Source organism: Lacerta agilis, chromosome 7, assembly GCF_009819535.1.
Source record: "Lacerta agilis isolate rLacAgi1 chromosome 7, rLacAgi1.pri, whole genome shotgun sequence".
Classification (NCBI taxonomy): Eukaryota; Metazoa; Chordata; class Lepidosauria; order Squamata; family Lacertidae; genus Lacerta; species Lacerta agilis.
The window spans coordinates 85,913,153-85,940,546 of record NC_046318.1 but is presented as its reverse complement, the minus strand read 5'-3'; the positions used below and the strand labels follow the sequence as shown (position 1 = coordinate 85,940,546).

The 27,394-nt window shown below is 58.3% G+C and overlaps 1 protein-coding gene across 1 annotated transcript; it reads right to left on the bottom strand.

The window, feature by feature from the left end:
- Window positions 1–9,319: 9,319 nt before the first annotated feature.
- OPLAH (5-oxoprolinase, ATP-hydrolysing) lies at window positions 9,320–26,968 on the bottom strand. The gene is made up of 26 exons (XM_033156059.1): window positions 26,650–26,968; window positions 25,054–25,245; window positions 23,707–23,815; window positions 23,433–23,556; window positions 21,805–22,000; window positions 21,446–21,611; window positions 21,131–21,269; window positions 20,487–20,554; window positions 20,132–20,385; window positions 18,814–18,926; window positions 18,530–18,700; window positions 18,212–18,349; window positions 17,967–18,105; window positions 16,684–16,796; window positions 16,369–16,520; window positions 16,031–16,191; window positions 14,999–15,100; window positions 14,546–14,720; window positions 14,237–14,421; window positions 13,117–13,263; window positions 12,588–12,722; window positions 12,092–12,241; window positions 11,089–11,246; window positions 10,400–10,560; window positions 10,028–10,125; window positions 9,320–9,846 (listed from the first exon to the last, which is right to left on the bottom strand). Exons 1-26 carry the CDS (start codon window positions 26,821–26,823, stop codon window positions 9,691–9,693), a joined length of 3,876 nt encoding a protein of 1,291 aa, XP_033011950.1. The 5' UTR covers window positions 26,824–26,968; the 3' UTR covers window positions 9,320–9,690.
- Between the last annotated feature and the right edge of the window lie 426 nt (window positions 26,969–27,394).

The window sequence follows — 27,394 nt, the reverse complement described above, 5'->3', positions numbered from 1 at the left end:
CCCGTGGCTTTGGAGTGGCATCTGACCAGAGTCCCAGCAGCTCCTAAGAATCACCTTCTTGAGATCCGTGGAGCCTGAGGCTGGGCTGCACTCACTGCCATCCCAAAGAAGTGCAGTTCCCTTTGACATTCGCTTTGAGCACTGCAGGTTTAGCTGTTTGTAAAAAAGCAGGCAGACAATTGGGTTAAGACGGCTTCTGCTGAGATTGTTCTGACTGCCGCCAAGATGGCCAGCCTGCCCTCCGTTCCTGTCTTGAGGTCTCATGGCGTGAGCAGCTGACCCAGGCAGGGCAGGAGACCCTTGGCTGGAGGATGCCCTGCGGGGGGAGGCTCCTCTGCCTTCTCTGCCATGGACACTTTAGTTGAGATTCCTGCATTGCAGGGGGGCTAGACTAGAGGACCCTGGAGTATCAGAGTTCAGCTCTACACTGCTATCATTCTTATGAGGAAGAGGTCTGTCTGCTTCTTGACAAGTCTGGCCCTTTGGTCTTGCTGAGGGAGGGAGGGGAGCGGAGCCAGCTTCAAGTTTCTGGGAGGTCCATTTTGGGCACAGGGTACCATTGAGCCCCTTGTCCCCCCACTTTCTTCCCCAAAACCACCCTCCTCCTCCTCCTCCATGCTGGGCCCTGTCCCTTCCCCTCTGCTTCTTTTCTTTCTCAAATATTTCTATCCTTTCTTCCCCCACCCCTTTTCCACTTGCTGTCTGGCCATGCCTGCCTGGCATCACCTCCACTGCCACTTTGATACTCCTCTCTGTGCCTCTGGCCCCACTCCTGATGCCAACTTGCCCAAAATCAAAATGAACCAGGATTTCTGGAGAAGGTCTATCACCTGCAGCAGAGGCATGCCTAGGAGCTGGGTGTGGTGTCCCCCCTCCAGGAGTGCAGGTGGGGGAGGAAGGGATGCAGATATCCCACTGCTGCTTGGCACCTGGGCTGCGGGCTCCTGGAAGGCAGATTGGGGAGGGGGGGTGGGGGACGCATTTTGCCCTGCTCACAGGCATCTCTCGGGAGATGTGCATGGATCGTGGGACTGAGCACATAACATTTGGGGACGTCCTCCTCAGACCTTTCAGGTTTTCCCCATGGAATCATTGCAGAGAGAAAAACTTGTCTGGGTAGGTTTTCCTTAGACTCAAACTCCTGGTGAGAAACTGTCTTGGTTGGTGGTCTGCTTCCTTTCATATAAGAGCTCCAATAACATCCTGAGGAATCATCTGCAAAAAGGATGACTGGGGGGGGGGGTTATTCTGAGCAGACAGGTACGGGATTGCAGTGTGAGCTACCTGCCAAACAGGTAGTTGCTGAATCCCAGGAGCAGGGCATCACCCACAGACGAGAGCAGGTAGGAAAGAGAGAAAAGTTGCGTAAAGCACTTGTAAGCAAAGGGGAAAGGGGATAAAAAGGATAAACAAATAGCAGCCATGATAGTGCTGATATCATTCCTGTGGCCCAGTGGTGGCCAACCATTTTCAGAACCCCCAGGTACATTTGCAAACCAAAGCAAAATGTGGGCACCCCATGCCAGGTGGGCACTGATCTAGGGCTGGTCAGAATTCTGAGTGGCTTCAGCAAGAAACCAACAGCCTGAGCCTTGCCATGGTAGAGGCAGCAGCTGCGTCCTAACTAACTCCCGGCCCAGGCAGCCCTGACAGGTGCGGCTATGAGAAGCAGTTCCCCAGAGCAGCAGAGCGGATGGTGCAGTCACAGCTGAAAAACTTCATGCACCCTTTAAGGTGCCAGGAGGACGGAAACCGTTTGCCATCAATCAGCGTTTGCAGAAGGTGACCCATCTCCTGTGGCAACAGAGGAAACGGTTTTTTTAAAACTTTCTCTGGGTTGACTCTTATTCACTTAGAACTGAGAAGCTCCTGCCCAGGGTCTTATACAGTACTACTGTTTCTGGTTATCTTATGAATACTGCAGGATTGATTATATTCCAATTATTTCATCACTAAGTAATTAAATAATAGTTCAGTCACTGAATAATTAAAACAACAAAACTAATATTATATACAGAGTGGGCCCTTCCATTGGGCAATGTTTGAATAAACTCAGATTCTCCCACACTGAAGAAACCTATTTCCATAATGAAAAAGGTTTTTTAGTTTTCAAAGTCTTGCCATTTTACAATTAAATTTTTAAAGACCACCGAGTCATTTTCATTCCACACCAGTGCTGTGCTTACACTCCTATGCACCCTTAAGTTCCCGTCAAACAGATTGGCCTTACTTCTGAGTAGGCTTGCAAAGGATTTGTTTATTAAATTGAGTTGCGATTTAATTTAATTTAATTGAGGAGGGGATCCGCAGGCATCTTGCCATGTCTGGGCTGTTGGCAGGGACCAACCAGGAGCCCCCTAGTGCCAACCCTGGATGGGAGGCTGCCCACCCAATCTCTGGCTGGGCCACCATTTCCAAGGCACAGAGAACAGGGCCACCCACTGCACTTGGCAAGATGGGGACTGGGGACTGTCAGGAGGAGGAGTATTCTTCCGGAAGCTTCCTCTTCTTCCATGCCTTTCCCGTTCTCCTCTTTATCAGCTGCTGCCCCTCTCCTCCTCCCGCACAGCCAGTCCTGCTCCAGGTTTGCAGCCAGGGAGCTGGATCTTTGGGATGGGCAGGAGGACCCTGGAGCAAGGGCCAACTCTGTGCCCCAGACACACTGATTCCCACCCAGGAGCACCTCCCTGACAAAGGTGCCATCCTTAGGGGCTAAAACTGAGCTGATCCCGGCAGAAGGACCACTGCAGTCAACCCCCAACAATGGGGCGGGGAGCCTCCATGGGAGCAGAGCCAGCCCCCACCTACCAGCCAGTCATAAGAACATCAGAAGAGCCTTGCTGGATGAGGCCGAAGGAGGGCTCATCTAGTCTGGCATCCTGTTCTCAGTGTCGCCAAGCAGGTGCCCCAAGGGGAAGCCAGCAGGCAGGATCCGAGCACAAGAGCAGCACTCTCCCCTCCATTGTTTTCCAGCAGCATCGCTGACTCCCAACTGTGGAGGGCAGGGCAGACCCGTTGTGGCTGGCAGCCATCAATAGCCCTCTTCTCCAGGAGTCCCAGCTTGGTCCTGTGACCATGGTTGCCTGGGGCCATGGGTGCCACGCTGTGAAATTTGTGGGTGACCGGCCCCTTCATGGGGAATTTTGTGGGTGCTTGGGCACCCAGGGAGTTGGCACCTATGTTCTCCATGCCTATTGGCGTGCTTCACCTTAGACCACCCAAGCAGTTCCTCTCTGGCATCTTGCAGGGCAAGTTTCTGCCTCTGGGGTGCACCCATCCCAGTTGATTTATTGTGCGTCGGAGATTTTGCAAACTTTCTTGCTGACAAAGCATCTGCAGCTCTAGATACACCTTTGCCCTGGAGGCTGATGCCACCTTCACTGCCGCTGGCTAAAGGCAGGAGTGAACCTGCCTCATTGGAGTTGATTTAGGTGTTGGCAATGCCCATGGGAGCCTCCTTGGCCTCAACCAGGGGCAGGGGCCCCATCCAGCTCAGGGAGGCCTGTGCCACCAGTTCCCACTTGGAAACTGCGGAGGGTCCAGGCAAGCCACACAATGGTTTGTCTGCCTGTTGTGGCCATCGGAATGTGACATGCGAGGCACTTCAACCCAGTGATTCCCAAACTTGGAGGGGGCCATTGCTCCCTTGCTCACCCCCAGTGCCCACGCACCCTATAAAAAGCAGTATTCAGAATAGGGGTTTGCACAGACCACTAAGGAAGATAGTAACACAATAGAATTCAAAACAGTAACAACTAATCGCACATTTATTCGAAATGAAATGAAAACTAGTTAGTTTAATCAATTCAAGAAAACTGATGAAGTTGATCCAGTGGCATCAGCTTTTCAAAGTCTGATAGGCAATCCCATTTTTTTACCACCCACTTTGGGAACCAATCATCATCATCATCATCATCATCATCATCATATTCTTAATACCACACCCATCTGGCTGGGTTTCCCCAGCCACTCTGGGTGACTTACAGCACATATAAAAACATAGTAAAACCTCAAACATGAAAAACCTCCTGATACAAGGATTCCTTCAGTTATGTAGTTCTTTATCTCCTTGATGGGAGGGTGTTCCACAGGGAGGGAGCCATTAGAGAGAAGGCCCTCTGCCTGGTTCCCTGTAACTTCACTTATTGCAGTGAGGGAACCAGCAGAAGACCCTCGGAGGTGGACCTCAGTGTCTGGGCTGAATAATGGGGGTGGAGATGCTCCTTCAAGTATACTGCTTTAAACCACTGCTTTAAACAGTATTATGAGAGAAATACCATGGACCACCTGAATGAAACTAGTGGAGCAATGGTGGTCCTGAGACCACTGCTTGGTGTTCTGGACTCCAGCAGCCTCAGCTGGAGGAAGGCTGGTCTTTGCTGACTGCTGGTAGCTCTCAGGTGCTCCCCGGTCTTGCCTGGCAATCCTGGGGGGTGACCTTTCACATGCAGAGCATCTGCCCCGCCCTGAGCGGTGGCCCTTCCCCAAAGCAAGGAAAGGATTGAGGAGCCCACAGGAGAGGCTGGAGGTGACCACCCTTGCTGAGCATTGTGAGGGTCCTCCCAGCTTCATAGACTCGCTCCAGGCAAGGCCAAGTCAGGCTCTCACTTTTGCAAAGCGGGAAATTAATTTGCCAATGTGCAACTGCTCATGAAACGGCTACACCTGAATCCAACAGTCCATGCAAATTCCTCCCCAGGCTGCAGAACCTGTTCCAATGAAGTGAGGCACGTCTTGTTCCCTTATCACCGAGTAACGAGATAGTCAAGGCCCAGTCGGCTGCAGAGGTCAGCGTGTCCAGGCAGACTTCATTCCTGTCAGGAAGCCTGGAACGCAGCCTCCTCTGCACGGCCGGGTGCACCACGGAGACTTGACGCTTGCAGGCAGGGAGAGAGCCAGGGCTTGCAGCTCAAGAGCTGCCATCAGGCGCCCCTGAAATGCAGGTCCTTTGCAGGATCCTTCCAGCTGGCAGCCACCAAGAGCCCTCTTTTCCACGGAAAGGAGAAAGACCTATTAGTCCAAATGCCTGTTGCTCTGAATCACAGGTGGGAAGAGCTCTGCCATGCTCCGAGGCTTTCCATGAGCATGTGAGAACAGGATGCTGTGCTATGATGAGTCCCCCCTGGCCTGATCCAGCTGCAGCAGACTCTTCTCACGCTCCTCCAGCAGCAGCATCCGTGATCAAGCAGAGCTCTTGGCAAGCAGCAGGACATACTATCCCACCAACGCAGAAGGAAGTCTGTTGAAGCACATTGCAGCCACCATGACAAAGCCACCTGACTGCCTCCTCGCAAACCCCATCATTACCTCCCCACACGCTGCCTGCCAGGCTCCGGAAGCAGCCTGGGGAGGCAGCCCTCGTGCTCTCCAGGCCCCATGAAATGACCCATAGAAAAATGGCAGAGCCTCTCAGCCCGCCTCTCTCTCCGGGTAGATTTTTATCTCGATCATAGAACAGGTCACCTTGCATTTCACACTATAGACAGGCAGGACGCAAATCCTGACAAGCCACCGATAAACTTCCCATCTGAGGTAATAATAATAATAATAATAATAATAATAATAATAATAATAATAATAATTTATTTATACCCCACCCATCTGGCTGGGTTTCCCCAGCCACTCTGGGCGGCTTTCAACCAAGTATTAAAAACAATACAACATCAAGCATTAAAAACTTCCCTAAACAGGGCCGCCTTCAGTTGTCTTTTAAAAGTAAAATAGTTGCTTATTGCCTTGTCATCTGATGGGAGGGCATTCCACAGGGCAGGTGCCACTACCGAGGAGGCCCTCTGCCTGGTTCCCTGTAACCTCACTTCTCACAGTGAGGGAACTGCCAGAAGGCCCTCGGCGCTGGACCTCAGTGTCCGGTCTGGACGATGGGGGTGGAGACGCTCCTTCAGGGATACTGGACCGAGGCTGTTTAAGGCTTTAAAGGTCAGCTCCAACACTTTGAATTGTGCTTGGAAACATACAGGCTCCAGTCTGGTGCTGCATTCCCAGCCATGTGTGGCTGCTTCTGGAAGATGAAGATGCAGCCCTTTCCTGTGGCTTTCTGTCAGTTGGGGTGTACATTTTAGGACACACCTTATTTTTGTGACTGTATCTTGTTCTAAACTCTTCTTAATATTGTATTTTACAGTTGTAACTGTAAATGGAAAATCCCAGGTGTGGAACTGCCCAGGCACCTGGCCCTTAGGGATAGGCCCACTGGTTTCTGCGGAGTTAAATAAAAGACGTCCAGCCACTGGAGCAAGGACAAGACAGGGTTTATTGCGCAATAGGTTACAGTCAAAACTGCACACCCAGAGCAGCGTTACAAGAACTTTTAAAAACTCCAATCATATCCCAGAATACAGTTTGGAAACATCATTACTACATCATCACTACATCACAAAAGGGAAGGGTTATACATGATTAACATATAGGAAAAACAAGATTAACATATGGGGAAAACAGCAGTATCAGGAAGATAGCCCTGAGCAAATGTGAATGGGTGTTAGGTATTGGCAAGGATACCTTGAGCACTTATCTAGGAGAGAACAATGGGATTCCAGTTGAGGGAGATTAGCCCAGTGACTTCCTGAAGCACCCAGAGATTACTTTCTGAGGCATCTCCCTGTGCACGTGGTCTCTCGCCTACTGGATCATGGCAGAGAGATGGGTCCCCTTAAGGGCATCACTCCATACCCCAATGAGTTTGCTCGGGAGGAGGCTTTGCTTGGGTGACCCCCCCCTCATAATTTCCGTAACATAACCTGCCCTGGGACCTTGGAGTGAAGGGCGGGGTGTAACACATAAAATCCACAACCAAGGTTTTGGTAACAAGAATGTGGTTGTCACACAATAAAATAAAACAAAAAGTTATGCTGCAGAGACATCCAAAGGTGAAAAGAGGCGAAAGGAAGGACATGTCTTTTGAAAGTTAACTTTTCAAAGATTTGCTGGCCAGGCGTGAAAGCAAAGCCCCGGAGTGGGCCGCTCTGCTCAGAAACTGCCCTTGCAAATCCCACCTGCAAGGAAGGAATGCTGCCCCCCCGCCTTCCCCCACAGCCCCTTTGAACCTCACAAAGGAGCACGTGAGCATCTGGCAAAGGATGCCGAGAAATGACTGGTTGCTGGACACAGATCTCCTCCCGTGTGCAAGTGTCTGAAGTAAACACCCCTTGTAAAGAGAGGCCCATTTCCAAGGCAGCCGGGGAATGCAAACAAGAGGAACTGGACGGCCTCACAGCCACCTCCAGCCTCTGAATCAGCACCCCTGATTCATATGCCCACGCTGCCCAGGATGGGTGTGGGATAGCTGCTCAGGTGCCCAGAGCGGTGTGCGTGCCCTACAGTCGGGGGCGGAGCGAGCCGCCCATGGCGGACATTTGGCGCACGGCCCGCCTGTGATTCCCAAGCCTCCCCCAAGCTGTCAAAACGAAGGCAAAGTGGCGGCGCTTCCCCCCTCCCCCAACGACTTAGGGTAGGCTTGGGAGTTGTGGGTGGGCGGCACGCCAAATATCACCCCCCTCAGCAAAGACACCTGGGGCGGTCCACCCCCACCACACCCCTTCCTCCGCCCCCACCCCTGGGTGGTGGTGGGGGGGCTGGGAGGGCCATGCACAGGCCTGCTCCGGATGCTGCTCTTAAGATCCAGCCCACAGCCTGGGGGGGCGCAGTTTTAAGGAGTCTGCATGTCCTTGAGGATGTGTCTATGGAGACAAGGGAGTCTGGAAAGGTTGGGGAGCTTTGCATTTTCAGCAGGAAACTGTTGGAGAGCCCCTGCTTCTCCTTCAAAATAAATGTGGTCAGTTCCAAGCGTGGTGGTCGAAAGCACAGATGATGCCTCATGCAGGAAAGCCACAGAGACCCCAGAGTCCCCAGGTGAGTCTCTCTCCACACACACACACACACACACACACACACACACACACACACACGTCTTGAGTTGCCCCCATGAGGGAGCAATCCAGCAGCTGCTCCCGATGGAGCTTCAGTTCCAACCAGGACCCCTAAACCCTCAAATTGTAAGCTGGCCAGGTAAGTCTCAGCAGCAGCACAAAAGGATGAGCTGGGATGCAAGAGCTTCCACTAAGTGAGGGGGGGTCCTCCAGGCCAATGGGTGGGCTTTTCCTCCCCTGCCCCTCGCTGCTAGGTAGGAGAACAAGAGCCAGAGTAAGTGAGAGAGAGCGCTGAGCTGGAAGCTGGAGACCCTGAGCTCTGTTGGCTCTGTGCTAGATCCAAGTGACTCATGAAGAAGCAAGGTCAACTGGGGTGTTAATGCTGGGAGCCCCTCTGTCACCAGGCTCAGGCTGGGTAGATGAGTAAATACACCATATATCCGTGGGCCTCCAATGAAGCTGAGTCCTTTGTAAGCAGCTGGAACCCCTGGCATCTCTCATCGCCTGGAGACTTGGGGTGGTGTGCAACCGGATTGTCTGATGCAACCAGCTCCTCTCTGTCTGGGAGGAAAGTGCTCATCGGAAGAGCGGAGATTGGAAGACTTCTTCCTGCAGGAGTCTGGCCACAAGGAGAGCCGTTTGGGGCAGAAGGGGCCCAGATCCTCCTCTGGTGCTGCTTCCATGCTGGGCCTGAGGCCAGAAGGCAGGGCAGCTCCAGGCCATTCGGGTCCCTTTTTATGGAGAGAGCAATGCTAGCCCTGACCCACTCCCCTCCTTCCAAGGGTGAAGCCCCTGGAAGAGCCTGGCACCCATCTGGGGGTGTCAAGAGCAGGAACCAAAGACCCTCCCAGCACAACACGTGGGAAGAGGCTGAGGATCCTTCTGCAGCAACCCCCCCACAACCCAACAATTGGTCTGCCCCAGCTGCAAAAACGACACGAACAGGGGAACTTGCTGGTCGCAGCTTTATTCAGCCCACAAACTTGGAAGCGAAGCTCGGAATCATCCCAGCCAGAAAACCCTCCTTCCCAGGGAGAGGAGAGGAGAAGGCATCCCAGGGGAGATCCAAGGGGCTCCAACTGCAGGACCAGGGCCATCTGCCCACTCTGCCCCGAGGCCTTGGGGGGGGGGCCACTGGAGTGGTTTCAGGGGCGGGGGGGGGGGTGAGAGAGGAGCCCGGCTGGGGACCAGGTAGAGAGTGGAGGGTCTCCAAGAAGCCTAGAGGGCATATAAAGGCCTTGGCCAGGGAAAGATTGCTGGGACCCCCAGACAAAGTGGGGCTGGCCCTCCTGGTGCAGCTGCTCAAAGCAGCCAGCGAGGCTGGAGGAGGAAAGGCCGAGCAGTGAGCAAGCCCAGCCCAGCCAGAACCCCCCAGACCACCTCTTTCCAAAGCCGGAAGAGAGGAATTTGGGGGGGGGGGGGAACTGCAGCGTTCTTCCCCCCTTCATCCCAGCCCAAGGCGCCCAGCAGCAAACCTCAGGCCCTGCTGCCCCCTGGTGGGAAGAAGGGGAGCGGCAGGTGCAGCTATTCTCCCCTCACACGGGGAGTGGGGGGCTTCCAACACTTGAAGCAGCCCCTCTGAAGCGCATGGCATGGCTAACCTAGGCTCATTCAGTTCACTGGGTCTACCCTGAGCAGGACGAGTGCTGAATACCGTTTGCAGGCAACATCTGCTCCCCATGGAGGGCCCCTTTCAACTCCCACTTTTGCCCCACGGCTGACAAGAGACTGCCCCCCTGCAGACCCACTGGTGAGGAAGGGGGGACTGGTGGCGGTGGGAGGAGGAGGAGGAGGGGGGGACCCATCACGCTCTCTCCTGGGCCAGGCGGTAGTCATAGAGGCTCCCTCGCTCCAGGAAGGGCCAGCCTCTGGGGGGCGCCCCCTGCCCTTTGGGGGATCCCACGGGCGCCGCAGGTGCTCCGAAGCCCCCTCCACCCGGGGTCTGCAGGCGGAAGACGTCCTGAAGGGAAGGAGAAGGGAGATGTTTGGGGTGGGGAACAGGAGCTCCGTGCAAGGGTCAAAGTCCCCTTGGAGGGCAACAGTGGAGAAGCAGGGGGAAGGCAGACAAGAAAAAAGAGATGGGTCTGGGGGTCCAGAGCCAGGAGCGGGGGGCGGGGTGCATGCATGGACCGGATCCTTACCCCTGGCCCCACTTTCACAGACGTCTTGCCTCCCAGGTTGATGGTGTGGCCATCCTGTCGAATCAGCAGGTTGAGGCCTGGGGAGCCAGACTCACCCCCTGGAATCAATGGTGTGGGGGAATAAAGTCATTACAGTCGGGGGGGGGGGGCTCCCAAAGAGCCAAACTGAGAGGGCAGGGAGAGTTGGGGCGGGATGGTGCCTCTGCTCTCTGCCCATGGCACAACCCTCCCCCCAGATTCAGCCAAGACTCCCCCTCCCAGCCTTCAAGGGTCCCCATACCCACAAAGTACCCCTCTCTGCCCCCCACCCACAAAGGTGTGCAGCCAGCCTCTTGCGAAGTGGGAGGGGGCGGGCGATGGGAGCCCCCTCACCTTGCAGGCCGTAGGGGCGGAAGGCCCGCCTCTCGCTCAGCACCGACAGCACCATCTCCTCCCGGAACTGCAGTTCCCGACGCACCCCGTCCCCACCTCGGAAGCGCCCGGCCCCCCCGGTGCCTGGGGCCAGCTCAAAACACCTCAGGATCACTGGATACCTTACGGGAGGGAGGGAAAGCGGTGGGGAGGTGGAGGTCATTCAGGAAATACCACAAAATCTCCCCCCCCCAAAAAAACGGGTGAGGGCCTGCAGAGACCGGGGCGGAGAGGGACACACACCGCACCCTACAAAGGTTTCGAACTATAATTCCCACAGCTCACAGGAATTGAAGCCCAAAAACTTATGGAGGGGGCCTGGTTGGTGAAAGCGGCTGCGGAGCCACTCAGACTCAACCTGTGGGATTGGGGTTGTCTAACGGGACCCCAAAAGGGGCACAGCAACAGCCCAGGTCTTTGCTGTGGCTCTTGCATTGCAGGGGGTCAGACTAGAGGACCCTTGGGGGTCCCTTCCAACTCTGCAGTTCTATGATTCCGCACTGCAGGTCATCCCAGAGTGAGTCGCACAAGGCCCAGCCCCGTCTCCTCCCAGGGGGCTCAGCTAGATGCTTGGAAAAGGAGAGGGAGCCCACCCTGGTCCCCCCCTCCCTGGGTCCCTGGAGGCCCCCACCCTCCTAGAAAGCACCCACCGCTTCTCCAAGATCTCGGGGTCCGTGATGCGGGTGTTGGTCATGTGACTGTGCACCCCACTGCGGCCGTGCCAGTGGGGCCCTGCCCCACACCCGCCAGCCACCGTCTCGTAGTAGCCGATGCTCTCGTTGCCAAAGGTGACGTTGTTCATGCAGCCCTGGGGGGGGGAGGGAGGGAGGGGCCGTGAGGAAGCCGCCCCCCAGCCTCCGAGGGGCCAAGGCCCCCGGCAGCCTCCTCCCAGGGGATGATGGGTAACGGGAGCCCCCCTCGGCCTCCCCCTCCCCACCCACATCAGCTGGGGGGAGGCTCTGGGGAGCAGGCAGGGCAAGGACCCCTTCATGTGGGGCAGGGAAGGTGAAGAAAGTGGAGGCTTTTCCTTTAACTGCGATGTTTAGTTTATTTTTCAGTTGTTGCTTTCTCAACAATGGTTTTGCCAATGACTTCTTAATGATTCTGTATGATTTACGTTGTTTGTGTGGTGTTCTATTACGTTCTATATATTTTTAAATTATTTGCAAGCCGCCGTGGCGTTCATTTCAATGGGAAGCGGCCTGGAAAAATAATCCATCAAGCAAACCAAATCCAAGAGACGCTGCTGGGGGCGGCCTCAACCCATTCCTGCACCCAGAGCCACGTCGGGGTGAGGAAACAACCCCCCCAACCTCCCCCAGCCACAACAGGAGGAGCCCTGCAGAGCGAAGGGCCCCAGAAGTCTCGAGGCATCCAGCCCAGCTGCATGCTCGGGGGGGGGGGGGAGAAAAGCCCATTGTTGCAACTCCCTGCTGCCTCTGACAGGGGTTGGACAGGATGACCCTTGGGGTCCCTTCTATGATCCCCCCCCCCGACCATCAGCCAGGCTGGCTGCAGGAGCTGCTGGGAGACAGAGTCCGACCCCATTGGCATAGAGGCCACAGGTTCCCGGCTGAAGACTGGGCCAGCCCATGGCGGTGAGCCCCCACCTGGCCCTCTTAGGACCAGCCTGGCTCAGCCCCCCCCCCTCACCTGAGAAGCTGCGCAGGCCTCAAAGGCCCGGAAGATGACGTCCACCACCCTCTGCGAGGTCAGCACATTGCCCCCGACCACGGCTGCGTCTGGGGAGGGGTCCAGGAGGGAGCCTTGGGGGATGAGGATCTGCACAGGGGCCAGGCAGCCCTGCAGGGAGGGAGGGATGGCAAGGACCAAACCCCAGTGAGACGGGGGACGGACGGACTATGGGGGCCCCAGGCAGGGGTGGACTCCAACTCCCAGCAGCCAGCAGGGCCAGTGGGCAGGGAGGGGGAGCTCCTCACCACCTGCCCGTTGGCCCTAGTCCAGCCCTCTGACCACTATGCCACACTGCCTCCCCCCAAGGGGCTCAGGATCCCTGTCTGTCCCGGGGCTGGAAGGCTCCTCTGAGGGCAGGGGTCCTCCCCATTCCTTTCCGCTGGCGGGAGGCAGGACCCCCCCCCCTGGCCCCTGGCCTGCCTCCCTAGGGGCCGCTCTCCTCCCCGCGCCCTACCTGGTTGAGGGGGATCTCCTGGCCCACCATGCAGCGCAGGCAGTAGATGAGGGCCGAGAGGGTGATGGCTCGAGGGGCGTTGCAGTTGCCGTAGACCTCGTGGCCGGATCCTTGGAAGTCAAAGACAGCCGTGCCCTGGGGGGGGGGGAGAAGAGAGGAGGATGGGGAAGGAACGGGGGAGAGGCAGGGGTCCCAGCCACCCGCCCCACTGCCTCCTGTGGCAGGGAGTTCCACAGCTGAACTCTGTGCTACCTGAATTTCCCAACAGTCATCTGCCCGGGATGCGCACAAGTCTGAGCGTTACGAGAGAGTGAGAAAAGCTTTCCTCTCTCCGTCATTTGACAAACGTTTTCCCTGCCTCCTGTTTCTCCCCTTCTCTCTAAACTGCAAGGTCCCCAAGGCTGCCCCCTTTCTTCCATCCATCCACCCACCCACCCCCTGCTTGATCCTTTTGGCTGCCCTTTCCCAACTCGGCCACCTCCTTCTGGAGGTGAGGAGACGCAGCACCCCCCGAGCCACCTGTGCTCACCTGCTGGGGATCCACGGTCACCTTCAGGTGAATGGGGGAGCCATCGTCCATGAAGTCCTCCGCCTCCACCTGCAGGGGGCGCCCCGGCTCCCCCAGGCGGGCGGCAAAGTCCTTCAGCATGTCTTGCACAGCCACTTCTGCGTTGCTCTGAAGGGGGAGGGCAGGGGCATTGCGGGGAGGGAGGGGGACAAAGGACAGCAGACACTTGGGGGGGTGGCCTAGGTACAGGAGCTCCAGGCATCCTCGGCTGCAGGTCTCTCTCCCCCTGCCCACCCGAGTCCAGCAGGCTCCCCCGCCAACCACGCTCCCCAACCTGTGCCCACGTCGGAACTGGGGAGGCGTTTGGGTGTCCTGTGACACCATCTAGTGGCATCTGTAACATTGCTCTTGCTTTCCATTTTATACAGAGGGCTGTTCTGGAAAGTTTTGGGTTGAAATACGTGAAATTATATACAGTGGTGCCCCACTAGACGAAAATAATTCGTTCTGCGAAAATTTTCGTCTAGCGGGTTTTTCGTCTTGCGGAGCGGCAATGACAGCCGCGCTCCGCAAAACGGAAAAAAAAAAAAGACGAAAATTTTTCGTCTTGCGAGGCAGCCCCATAGACTTTTTCGTCTTGCGGGGCAGCCTTCCGCTAGACGAATGCCTTCGTCTAGCGAGTTTTTCGTCTTGCGAGGCATTCGTCTAGCGGGGTACCACTGTACACATCTATCTCCATGGATTATGGAAGGCCTTGAGGGTGTTATTGCAGACTTCTAATAGGATTCTAAGGTGGAGGTTTGGGGTGCAGACCAATATGCAAGACATCTACAGAGGAGGACCATTTTTTGGGGGGGGGGGAGAGACAGACCCCGGCTGGCCCAGGGCGGCAGCAACTGCCGCTTCCAGCCCTGGATCTGCAAAGGAAAAGGCTGGCTCCGTACCTCCACTTTACAATTATATCTCCATACAAAAACACACTGCAGAATCTCGGAAGGAGGTTGTTCAGCAGAGGGCTGGGCTGGATGACCCTTGGGGTCCCTTCCGACACCGATCGGAGGCTATCAACTCCTACAAGCCTTTCTCATTTTCAAGGGGTGATTTAAAGCCCCCCCCCGCCCTCCGCGGTCTTCCTGCTCACCTGGATGTGAGCCATGTAGGCCTGCACCACTTCTAAGCCGTACTGACCAATCAGCTCGTTCACCAGCTGGATCCCCTTCTGATTGGCTGCCACCTGAGCGCGAAGGTCAGAGAGGTTGTCCTGCAGGTTGCGTGTGCCGCTGCTGCCGGGGAAGCGGGCGGGAGCCATCAGGGCCTCCGTGACGGCTGCGGGGGGAGCAGGGGGAGGCAGGTGAGCCCCCCAGCAAAGCTGGCAGGGCAGGGAAGGCCAAAGGCCACCGGTGGGCACAGAGACCCCTTAATTCTCTCCCTCCTTGGCTCCTCCACATACCCTCCTCCTGGAAGACACCGTCCTTGACCAGCTTGAAGGAAATGAAGACGGCCCCCTCCTCCTGGAGGGAGCGGGAGTGGGGGGGCATGGAGCCCGGCGTGATGCCCCCAATGTCCGCATGGTGCCCCCGGCTGGCCACAAAGAACACCGGCCGGGCCTCTCCTGGCCAGAAGACCTGCAAGGGGGCAGGAGAACGGAGCAGGCAAGGTCCACGGAGAGCGGGCATAAGCCAGGGCCGGGGGCAGGGATGGCAGGAGCCAGGCCCACAGGGCAATGGGGGGAGCTCCTGGGACTGCCACCCCCCCCAGCTCCAAGGGCACCCCAACCCTCCCCAGTCCTGAAGGGGCCCAAGCCCCACACCCAGGCACGGCTGTCGGTCTCCCAGGGCAGAGATGCCAGCCCCGGTGCACCCCTGGGACAAAGACCCCTGCCCACCGGGAGACCCCAACTCACAGGGGTGATGACGGTCAGGTCCGGCAGGTGGCTGCCCCCTGCGCACGGGTGGTTGCTCAGGAGAACGTCCCCCTCATGGAGGTCGGAGCCCAGGTTCCGGATCTGGAAGGGCAGCAGGAAAGAGAAAGGCCAGGGGGAGGGAGCCCCTGGAGTCAGGAGGGGTCCCAGGGGCAGTTCCTCCGGCCCCCCAGTCCTGAAGCCCCAAGACAGCTGACCTGGAGGAGGGAGCTCTGGCACTCTGGACAGAGCCTGGCTGCCAGCAAAGTTCACCTGCTCCATCCAGGCAGTGTGGCCTAGTGGTCAGGGTGCTGGGCTAGGGACTGGGTTCGAATCCTCACCCAGCCGTTGTGAAGCTCACAGGGTGGCCTTGGGGAACCAGCTGCTCCACACTGTGCTCCTTGGAGGAACGGGGGGATTCAAAGGGGATAAGGAATAAGAGAGAGAATGCCATTTTCCATTCTTGGAAAAACGGAAAGAAGATGGAGTCCCAGCAAAGGAAGAACGGAATATGCAGAAATGGCAAAACTTACCGGAAGAATAAGAAATCAAGATAACAAACATTTTATAAAAGAATGGAAATGGTTTATTGAATATATACAGATAAATTATAAACAGATAAAAACACTGGCAGGATTATTGTAAAAATCTGCAGCTATATAAGAATATATATATAAAAAGAAGATTAATAAATGAGCAAGTTAATTTGTATATGCAGAACATATTAAATCTCAGGAACCACAGAAAGAGGGAGAAGGAAGTCAAGTATTAAAATTTCAAAATGAATGTAAAATAAGTGAAATGTATATATTTGAAAAGTGTGTGTGTGTGTGTGTTATACACACACACACATAAAGACTAAGAGAGGCTGCACTGGGGCCCAAAGCCCATGGCAACTCAAGACCATATGAAAATACATATAGGGTTACGGGTAGGAAGTGGGGAGCCGGTCACCTTGGCCCCCTCCCTGGTTTGGGCGCAGCTTCGCAGAGTCACATTGTGGAAGTTTGGGGGGGCAATGGGGGTGAGGCCTACCTGAAACTGCACCGTCTCCTGCATGGCGCCCAAGTGGACAGGGATGTGGGGCGCGTTGGAGACCAGCCCCCCATCGGGGCCAAAGAGGGCGCAGGAGAAATCCAGCCTCTCCTTGATGTTGGTGGAGATGGCCGTGCGCTGCAGGATGCGTCCCATCTGCTCTGTTGGGGGGGGGGGTCAGGGTTTTTAATATTCTTATGGGAGCCACCCAGAATGGCTGGGGAAACCCAGCCAGATGGGCAGGGTATAAATAATAATTTTTATTTTTATTATTATTATCATCATCATCATCCTCTCTCCACCTCCTCTGTAGCCCCCCCTTGTGCCCCCCCACTCACCTGCAATGCTCATGAAGCGATGGGAGAAGATGGAGAGCTGGATGGGGTCAATCTGGGGGCCAACGGGGCGCTCCACCCCGGACCCCACAGCGATGCAGATGTCTCCGAGTCGGGTCACAGACGCCGTGCAGGCAGGCTCCACGAGGATGGTGCTGGGCGGGGGGCACAGAAGTTGCAGCTCGGCTCCTTCTTCCCGAACCCCCCACCCCTGCCGCCTCTTTGCCCTCCATGGAAACAGCCCCCCCCCGGGCGCCCCACAGCCAGCCAGGCCAAAGGCTGGACTCATCGCAGGGCAGGGATGAAGCCCCCCCTCACCTGTTCTTGTCAATGATGATGCTGGGACCAGGGATGGAGTGGCCCCAGGTGAGCTCCTCCAGCAGGTAGACGCTGGTGTCCAGGTAGCCGCCCTCAAAATAGCAGCGGGACACCTGGGGGGCAGACAGTGGGGCTGGATGGTTAAAATCAAATGACTGTTGGTTTAACTGTTGTAGTTGAGCTTCCTGCATTGCAGGGGGTTGGACAGAGGACCCTCAGGATCCGTCCCAACTCTGCAACTCTATTGTGCTAATTTATTGCCCCCCTCCCTCCACCCCGGGTCCCAGAGTGAGCTGCACTCCGAAAAGCAACTTTCAGCCATGGAAACGAGGGGTAAGGAAGCCTAGGAATTTAAGCTGCTTTCCCGAAGCCAAGAGTGTGTGGGGGGGGGGGTGGCAGAAAACATTCCTTTTCTGTTTCTGACCCACCCAGAGAGAGCAGCTGGCTCCCAGCACAGCCAGCCTGTCTGGGGGAGCAGGCCCCTCTCCAAAAGCCCCAGCACAGGCTCTAGGGGTCCCTGCTTGCTCCCCCTTTTGTGTTTGCAAACAATTGGATACAGTCGTACCTCGGCTCCCGAACACCTTGGGAGTCGAATGTTCCAGCTCCCAAACCATCGGAAACTGGAAGTGAGTGTTCCAGAATGTTTTTTGGGAAACCGAACATCCTCCGCGGCCACCGCTATTGTTTCCGGCGCACCTGTGCAATCAGGAACCTATCGGAAGCCGCACCTTGGTTTCCTAACTTTCCGGAGGTCGAACAGACTTCCGGAACGGATTCTGTTCGACTTTTGCCGTCTGTATTGCAAAAAGGTCACCCGTGTCTCCAAGACCTTCAACTGCCAGAGAAACGGCGCCTTGCACTCCCCCTTTTCCTGCCCCACAGCTCTATGATGGTCCGCTGGGATATATATTGTATCAGGAAATGCGTCACCTTGAAAATAAAAGTGTCCCCTTCCGACAAAAGAGAGCATTTGAAATCGGGGGGGGGGGGCGCTGATCAGACTGCAGGTTCAAAAGCACCTGAACACCCAGCTCCCTCCCCCAACTCAGTGCCCCCCCCGGATGCTTTGGACTCCAGCTCCCATCAGCCCCTGGGCCAGCTGATGCTGGGGCTGACGGGAGGGGAGGAGCCACAGCGCAGAGTTAAACTGTGGAACCCTCTCCCACAGGAGGCAGGGACGGCCCCCAACTGGGATGGCTTCCAGGAGGATTGCACAAGTGCATGGAAGAGGAGAGGGCCAGGATGGGGCAGGAGCTGGGGAAGAGGCGCAGGGGGGTCCTCACCCTTTCCCGGCGGGGGGGCTGCTCGCTGGCCGGCACCGGCTCTTCCTGGCCCAGCCCGGAGCTGGCCGTGCCCCTCACGCGCACGTCGTCCACCAGGACGGCTCGGCCGGGGATGGTGAAGCCAAACTCCTGCTGGTACCTGAGGGGGCCAAGCGTAGGCTCAGGGGGGCCACTGCAAAGCATCCAAACGCCTGCATCTCCCGGCCCCCCATGCAGAAAAGGGGCAGCCGGGCGCCTCCACTGACCTGGTGGCAAAGGCAGCGCCAAAGTCCCCGCTGCGGCAGGACTGGGCGGTGGCCGGGTAGCCCTTGGCAGAGCACATGAGGGCACAGTCCGTGCGCTCGTAGCGAAGGTGCAGGAAGGGCTCCGTGCTGATCTGGGATCTGGGGAGGGGGGGAAGGCAAGGGGAGGGCAGTCAGCAAGCGGCTGGGGGCTGTTTTGCCCAGCTCCCCCACCCACCCACATGCAGCGCCCAGGACTCTGCCTTCCCACAGCAGCCTGCAGGGCCTTCCCCGGCCTTCTCCCCCCAGCCGCCTGTCCCGCCCTGCAGGGGCGGCGCTCACCTGGCGAAGCCCTGGGCCTCCAGAGCCTGCACGCACTTGGCCTCCAGGGCGGCGACTCTCTCGTCCAGCTGGGCGTAAGCCTCGGGGCCGTAGGCCAGGGAGCAGGGCTGCTGCGTCTCGTGCACCACGTCCGCCAGCGCCAGGCCAAAGGCGGACAGGATCCCGCTGTGCCTGCCGGGAGGAGGAAGGGAGCGAGGGAGCGGAGGGTGGGTCTTCCTTTGCCAGGTCAGGCGAGGGGCCCTGGGGCTGGAGACCCCCCTCCCCTCCCTCCCCGGGGCACCTACTTGTGGATGAAGACCTTGCTCATGCCCAAGGCCCGGGCGATGGCACAGGCGTGCTGCCCCCCAGCTCCCCCAAAACAGGCCAGGGTGTGGCGGGACGTGTCGTGGCCCCGAGCCTGGCAGGACAGAGGAAGGACAGAGTTGGAGCCCAGAGAGAGAGAGATGGCACTCTCCCCACACCCCACCTCCCACAGGGGGCCCAGGGAAAGGGTCCCGTGCAGCAGGATTTGGGAAAGGGAAGCTCTGACCCCCTTCTTCAAATATCTCAAGGGCTGTCCCATGGAAGGTGCGGCAAGCCGGTTATCTACTGGAGGGTAGGACTCGAACCCATGCCTTCAAGTGACAAGGAAGGAGATTCCGACTAAATGTCAGGGAGAGATTTCTGGTAGTAAAGGACTCCTTTGGACGGTGATGGGCTCCTCCTTCGTTGGAGGTTTTTAAGCAGAAATTGAATCAGATTCTTTTGCGGCAATTCCTGCATTGCAGGACTAGATGAGCCCTGAGGGTCCCTTCCAACTTTACAATTCTGTGATTCTATGAGGCTGATGCTGTTTGTGTGTCGGATTGCTCCCCCCAAAGGGCCTGGCCCCGTGGCTCACCCCCTCCTCCCTCCCTCAGAGCCCCCCATGGCAGCCCCTGCCCTCCCTTCCCCCTTGCAGCCAAGAAGGTTGCAGCCCCAGAGAGAAGCAGCTCAGAGGCGCCTCCCCAGCCAAACCCCACAAGCAGCATTTGAATCCGAGAGCTGCAGAGTTGGCTGGGACACCAAGAGCCATCTAGTCCAACCCCCTGCAGTGCAGTGCCCAACATGGGGCTCAAACCCACGACCCTGAGATTAAGGGTCTTGATATATTATTATTATTATTATTATTATTATTATTATTATTATATCAAGGGACTGGCCTCTTGAAATAATAATAATAATAATAATAATAATAATAATAATAATAATAATAATATATTATTATTATTTATACCCTGCCCATCTGGTTGGGTTTCTCCAGCCACTCTGGGCAGCTTCCAACCGAATATTAAAAATCAGACTCTGCCCACCCCCGGGTCTCCCCCCACCCTCCTTACTAGGGGATATCAGCCATCCTTAAGGAGCTGCGTCTGAAACCACTGAACCTTCCTTCCCTGGAAGCTGGCCAAGGCTGCTGCTCCGATCCGCAAGTGGCCTGCTCTCCCGCCTTCCCCCCGGCCTCTGGGGCCCCTCTGCTCCCCCTTCAGGGGCTCCCTGAGCCGGTCAGGAGAAAGCCCATCTTTACCCCTGGTGCAGAGGAGGACAAGAGCGGGAGCCAGGAGTCTGGGCGCAAGGCCTTACCTGCGTCAGGGCGCGGATGGGTCTGCACATGGCCTCGTTGGCCACGCGGATGAAGCCCATGGCCACTTCCTCGACGCTGAGTTGGGGGCCGGCCCCCCGGAAGGCGTTGACCCTGGCGGCCAGCTCCTCAAAGGCCTGCAGGGTGGCCTCCGGCGAGAGGGGAAGGTTCTCTGTGGGTCCAAAGATGTGGGGGAAGTAGCTGGGCAGGAGGCGGCCCAGGCACAGGTTGGCATCCGTCACCGTCAGGGGACCCCCTGTGGGGCACAGAGGGAGAGGCGCAGTCAGGCACCCACCGCCAGCACCCCGTTCCCCCCCCCCCGCCACCACCACCCCTTGCCCCACGCGGCCACCTCACCCTTCCGGTAGCAAGCGGGGCCAGGATGCGCCCCGGCAGACTCCGGGCCGACGACAAAGAGCCCGGACCTGAAGGGGAGGAAAAAGGAAAAGATTGAGGAGATGAACTGACCACTATGGCAAACAGGGGGTGGGGGCGCAAGGAGCTGCCGGCAAGAGAGAAGCAGCCCAGGCCAGAAGGGGAGAAGAGCCTGCTGGATCAGGCCAAAGGGGCCCATCCAGTCCAGCAGCCTGCTCTCACCGTCACCCCAAGGGGAAACCTGCAAGCAGGATTGGAGCCAAGGAGCTATCTGTGGCCCCCTCCTCTTCCTCTTCCATGAAATTGTCCAATCCGCTTTCATCCTGGTTGGTAGCCTTCCTGGCCTCCTGTGGCAGGGAGTTCCACAGTTTAACCCGAAGCCCTGAACTCAAGGCAGGGACAGCGGGAGAGAAAGCCCGGCAGCAGGAACAAGTGAGGCAGGGCGTGGGACCCGAGGAAGTGGCCCTCAAAGGAGGCGGGGGCTGCGGGGGCACAAGGACGCCCACCCCATCGATGAAAGACAGGACGGAGGCAACTGGATAGGCAGAGTGCCAGGAGGCCCTCCCAGCAGCCAGAAGAGGGGCCAGCACCCCACAGATCCCGGGGTGGGGGGCCGTGAGCCCGACCTGAAGAAGAGCCGTGAGCCCCCTCCGGCCGCCACGGTGTTGATGTCCAGCTGCGGGGCCTGGATGCTGACCCCGGCCGTCATGGCCTCAAAGACGTGCTCGTACTCCCCGGCGTAGCGGCTCACGTCGGTGGAGGTGCCTGGGCGAGAGACCCCAGGTGAGGGACCCGCCAGAACAGCCCCCCACACACACTATTTTGTATTTTATTTATTTATTGAATTTATATACAGTACCACCCTATACCTGGAGGTCTCAGGTCTCACAGAAAAGACTGCAATATAGGATGTCCTCCCCTCGCCCCACGGTCCCCCTTACCTCCCATGTCAAAGCCAATGACGGGCTGTCCGTCTGCCAGGCGGTAGGTGGTGGCGGCATAGCCCACAACGCCCCCTGCTGGGCCGGAGAGGATGGCGCGGGAGCCGCTGAAGGCCTCCATGGGGGTCAGGCCCCCGTCAGAGCGCATGAACAGGACCGGCACACCCTGCGGAGAGAGGCCAGGCCGATGGGGGTCTGAGCTCAAGCTCCCGTCTGGTGGTGCCCTTGCAGGGTGTCCCCCTCAGCCCCTCTGCTGCGATGCCCCCAAGGAGACCAGAGAGAGAGAGGGAGGGAGGGAGCCTGCCAGAGGCGGGACTCGAACCCAGGTCTCCCCGGACAACTCCTTCCCCGTTTCCCACCTGGAGCTGCTGAGTGAAGCCGTCCCGGAAGCTGCTCAGGTAGCGGTGGATGCAGGGCGTGAGGTAGGCGTCTGCGCAGGCCGTGTAGCCCCGGGGCACTGCCCGCACCATGGGCATCACCTGGGAGGAGAGGGAGACCTGCTGGAAGCCCAGCTCCTTCGCCAGGCGCCCCACCTGCCGCTCGTGCTCCGGCCACCTGCGGGAGGCACAGATGCTCAGCGCTGCTCACCCTCCACCCTGGGCACCAACGCATTTGTGACGGAGCGGGCCCTGCTCTTCTTCTGAAGCTGCCTAGCTGGCTTGGGGGCTCTGGTCCGGATCAGGCCAGAGGGGGCCCATCCAGCCCAGCCTCCTCCTCCTCTCCCAGTGGCCAACCAGATGCCCCACCAGGGAAACCAGCAAGCAGGATCCGAGCCCAAGAGCAACTCTCTGCTCCTTGGTTTGCAGAAACTGGGATTCAGAAGTGTGGCAGCCTCCGACCAGAGGCAGACCAGAACCATCCCGGCTGGGAGCTCTGCAAAGCCTCCTCCTCCTCCATGGATCTGGCTCATCCTCCTCTCAACCCGCCCAGGGTGGAGGTCATCCCTCCCGCGGGACCAAGTTCCAGAGTTTGCGCTCTTTTCTCTGCCCTGAACCTTCCAACATTCAGCTTTCCCGCTCTTTGCCAATGTAAACACAGCTCAGCACAAGACTCTTAATCTCAGGGTTATGGGTTTGAGCCCCACGTAAAAGATTCCTGCCTTGCAGGGGGTCGGGTGATCCTTGGGATCCCTTCCAGCTCTGCAGTTCCACACCACCACTCCCTTTTCCGCTGAGGATGCATGGCTGGCTTGCCTGCCGGTTTCTGCTGGCAAAGGACTGGGTGTGGGTTGGGGAGGATCTAGGCTGTGTCCAGGGCAGCTGTCTCCCAGCTCCGTCTGGTACGCAGGATGAGACCCTCCCTGCCTGCAGACTGACTCGCCAGAGTGGTGCATGCTCTGGTTATCTCCTGCTTGGACTACTGCAATGCGCTCTACGTGGGGCTACCTCTGAAGGTCACCTGCAAACGACAACTAATCCAGAATGCGGCAGCTAGACTGGGGACTGGGAGCGGCTGCCGAGACCATATAACACCGGTCCTGAAAAACCCACATTGGCTCCCCATACGTTTCTGAGCACAAGTGTTGGTGCTGACCTTGAAAGCCCTAAATGTCCTTGGCCCAGTAGACCTGAAGGAGCGTCTCCACCCCCATCACTCGGTCCAGACACTGAGGTCCAGCGCCAAGGGCCTTCTGTGGATTCCCTCCCTGTGAGAATTGAGGTTACAGGGATCCAGGCAGAGGGCCTTCCTGGTGGTGGTGCCTGCCCTGTGGAAAGCCCTCCCATCAGATGTCAAGGAAATAAACAACTCTCTGACTTTTAGAAGACACCTGAAGGCAGCCCTGTTTAGGGAAGTTTTTAATGTCTGATGTTTTATTCTGTTTTTAATCTGTTGGGAGCCGTGCAGAGTGGCTGGGGAATTATTATTATAGGTTGCCCCCAGGCTCAGGTGAGCAACAGCACACTGCCCTCCCCTCCATGCCTGGGGGCAGCCCCACACCCTCAACCCACAGCGCAAGACTTCCTCCCCCCTCAGGAGCAGAACTCACATGTAGGAGTGCAGAAGGATCACTGCCAGGCTGCGGATGCCCTGCGCCAACAACCCCTCCAGCTGCCCTCGCAGGGCGTCCAGGTCCAACGGCCGGTGCACCACAAGGGACTCCCCTGTCAAACCTGGGGGGGGGGGAGACGAAGAGAACCACCAGGTGAACCCCCATCTGTGAGATCCTCCCTGCATCATCCTCACAGAGCCCCACAGAGCCAGAGCCAGCCCTCGGGGGCAGAGGGAGGCAGCAGTGCCCCTGCCCGGGTGGGAGCTCCCACCTGTGACTTTGGGGGCTGAGCCGTAGAGCTGGCATCCCTCGCGATGGAGGACCAGGCGTTCGTCCACCTCCAGCACGGCCTCGTACAGCAGATCTGGCATGGAAACTGCCTGGGGAGAAGGAGGGGGTGGGTCACAGGCAGATCAGGGGACGGACATCCTCACTCGCAGGCCGGGAGAGGGATCTGCATCCCTTTCATAGAACTACAGAAATGCAGATTCAGAAGGGGCCCCATCTGCTGGCGGGGGGGGGGGCGGCGACGACTCCACCATCATAAACGGGTTGGGTTTGGTGCCACAGACGGATGCCGCTGCTCCCTGCAACATGTTCCTGCTCAGCCTCCTGCCTGGAGCCACATTGGGTGGTGTTGGCAGGAGGCCTGGTTCCCCAGGGCAAAGCTGCCAGGTGGGCAAGGCAGCCCCCCAAGCAGGCTGGCCCCAAGCGCAGAATGGCCTCGTAAATTAAAAGTGAAACCTTGAACTTGACTCAGGAGCAAATCAGCAGCCAGAGCAGATCTTTGAGCAGAGCTTTCATGCGCTGGCAGGCTCACCCTCTGAGGAAACTCGGTCAGGCTGTTGGCCCATCTAGTTCAGTGTTGCCTACTCTGGCCGGCAGCCCCTCTCCAGAGGTCTCTCCCGCCCCCACCTGGAGATGCCAGGGATCAATGCAGGGCAGATGCTCTGCTACTGAACTATGGCCCTCCCCCTATGGCTATGGCCGTCCGTCAGAGAATCTTCCTGCATCGCAGGGGATTGGACTAGATGACCCTTGGGGGTCCCTTCCAACTCTGCAATTCTATGATTCTATCCTGTTTCCTGCCCCCCCCCCAACGGGGCACAAGAAGAATTTAGGGCATTTGAGGGCAAGCCTAGCTGTGAAAAATGTTCTGCTCCACCGAGAATCAAGCAGAACTTGCCGGCCAGGGAGGGAAGGCAGCAGGGATTGGGGTGGCAGGAAGGGAGGGAGATGCTCAAGGCACCCAGGGGTGGGGGCACCAGCACATGGCAGCCACTGCTGCCTCCCCCCCCCGCCTGCCGGGAAAGCACCTTCTCCAGCCTCCAGGGAAACCAGGAGCAAAGCCCCCCCCCTTCCCAGTTGGCTGGCTGCCCAGTCAGCTCTGCAGAGGGACCTCTAGGCTGTTCCCACACACCCCCTCCAAGCCCAGCCAGCAGGAACGCTCCGGCGCTGCCAGCCAATCCCGAGAGTGGCACAGCACCCGCCCACCCCTCCAGGCAGCCCAGGAAGGTGCCACAGGCTGGCACCGGCTGGAGTGCAAGCCACCTCTCCCGTTGGGCACAGAGGAAGGAGAGGGAGACGGGAGGGGGAGGGGGAGGGTCCCGGCACTGACCAGGTCAAAGATGTGCGGCCGCGCCTGGTTGCCGATGTGCAGCAGGTCCCTGAAGCCCTTGGTGATGAGCAGCGCCAGGCGCTCCCCCTTGCGCTCCAGGAGAGCGTTGGTGGCCACCGTGGTGCCCATGCGGATCCACTCAATGCGCGAGGTGTCCAGGGGCTGGTCTTTGGGGAAGGGGACGCCGCATTCCTGGGGGGAAACAATGCATCCGTCATGGCCTGCCAGGCTGAACACACATGCGCGCGCACACACACACACACACAGGACAAGAGGACAGGAAAAGCTCCCTTGCGCATAATGATTTGGAAGGTGCTCCTGTCTGGGCACCACAGTTCAAGAAGGATACTGACAAGCTGGAACATTTCCAGAGGAGGGCAACCAAAATGGTCCCAGGCCTGGAAACGATGCCTTATGAGGAACGGCTTAGGGAGCTGGGTATGTTTAGCCCGGAGAAGAGAAGGTTAAGGGGTGATATGATAGCCATGTTCAAAGATATCAAAGGATGTCATATAGAGGAGGGTGAAAGGTTGTTTTCTGCTGCTCCGGAGAAGCGGACACAGGGCAGTGGATTCAAACTACAAGAAAGAAGATTCCACCTAAACATGAGGAAGAACTTCCTGACAGTGAGAGCTGTTCGGCAGTGGAATTTGCTGCCAAGGAATGTGGTGGAGTCTCCTTCTTTGGAGGTCTTTAAGCGGAGGCTTGACAGCCATCTGTCAGGAATGCTTTGATGGTGTTTCCTGCTTGGCAGGGGGTTGAACTGGGTGGCCCTTGGGGTCTCTTCCAACTCTATGATTCTATGATTCTATCTTTTGGACGAAGCTCCTAAGGGACACTCCTGCTCTCCGAAGCAAAGAAGCAGCCCCCTCCAGCCCCAGGGCAGCGCAGCAAGCGCCCCAGCCCCCCAAGAGGACCATAGCAACCAGGGGAGGACACCCACCCGCCCACAAAGCTCTGCCACCAGGGTGCTGCTGTCCAGACCCATGGCTCTGACTCCCCACACAGGGAACACACAGCTGGGACACCAATGCCTTACACTGACTGGCAGCAGGTGGCTCTCCAGGGTGCCTGGCAAGGGACACTCCCAGCCCCCCCCCCCCGAGATGGCAGCAGAGACCGAACAGGGGGCATGCACGTGGCCCCATTCTCCAGCTCCATCCAAGGGTTGCCTTTAAAACCCCTCTTTAAGACCCCCGTCCAGCAGCTGAGATGGTCTTCAGGGGCTTCCTCCGGGTGCCCTCAGGTGGGCAGGGAGCAGGACCTTTTCTGGGATGGCACCCCAACTGCTGGAAGAGCTGCTGGGCGTCCTTGTCACCCTCTGCCAAGCCCCTCCCTTTTGCCTGGGGCTGGGGGGCTTCAACTAGCCTCACAGTAAGGCTGGGGGCCTCTCAAGGGCCGCCTCTCCTTGCATAAGGCTTCGGCGGCTGCTTGCAGGAGCTCCTGCTTCCTCCCGGCCAGAATCCTTTCCTCCTGCTGCCGCTTTCTTGGCAGAGGCAACCCGGAGGGAGGCGCGTCCTTGCCAGGCGCCAGGGCGGCTCTTTGCCCCGCGCCCCGAGGGCTTTCCCGGCCCTTCGCCCTGCGCGGCCGCCTCACCTCCTCCAGGACGCGCCGGATGCCCTCGGTGGGGGCGTCGCGGTAGTTGGCCGGGTCCTCCGAGAGCAGCTTCAGCACGCGCGCCTTCCCTCCGGGGCAGCGGGCGAAGACGTCCGTGAAGGTGCCGCCGCGGTCGATGGCGAACTGGAACTTGCCGGCGCCGGGCGCAGCCATGGCCCAACGGGACACCCGTCGGAACGGTAGCGGGGTGCGGGTGGCGGCGAGAAGGTGCGGGTGGGAGCGACGCCGACGGGGATCGAAGGGCTCAACGGCGGCCGAGGGAGGGGTGCAGAAACCCCGGAGTCCCCGCAGCCAGGCTTTAGCGCCTCACAGGGACCCCGGCAGAGCCCAGAGCAGGAGGAGACTCGGTCGGCAGCGGACCGGGAAGATTGGCTCGACGGAGCGCCCCTCGCGGAGACCTCCGCTCTGCAAGCTCCTCCTCCTCGGCGCCCCGCCTGACTTGTTGGACGGGTTCGGGAAGGGAAGGGAAGGGGGCGCTGCCGAGGCAAGGGGCGCCTTGCCCCCCCCCCCGTCGAACAGCGCAAACAGGCGGTCGTGTGACTGCTGTCCCGGGACGAGGGCTCATCAGAATCGCGGCCCCCTCCTCGCCTCGGGGACCCCCGTTCCCTCCTGCTCCAGGCGCCCCTTCAATGTTCCCCTCCGACGGGCCAAGAGAGTTGCTTCTCTGAAAGACGGCTCGTGTCCCCCGCCCTGACGGTGGGCGCCGGCAGAAACTTCAGGCGCC

What these genes read in the sequence shown, in the direction of transcription:
- OPLAH (XM_033156059.1), bottom strand. Translation starts at nt 26,823, where the DNA reads ATGGCTGCGCCCGGCGCCGGCAAGTTCCAGTTCGCCATCGACCGCGGC. An exon ending in GAGGCCCAGGGCTTCGCCAG is followed by an intron (nt 18,350 to 18,529) that starts GTGAGCGCCGCC and finishes CCCCCTCCCCAG; the next exon opens with ATCCCAGATCAGCACGGAGC. An exon ending in CCTACATGGCTCACATCCAG is followed by an intron (nt 13,264 to 14,236) that starts GTGAGCAGGAAG and finishes CTCCCCCTTCAG; the next exon opens with AGCAACGCAGAAGTGGCTGT.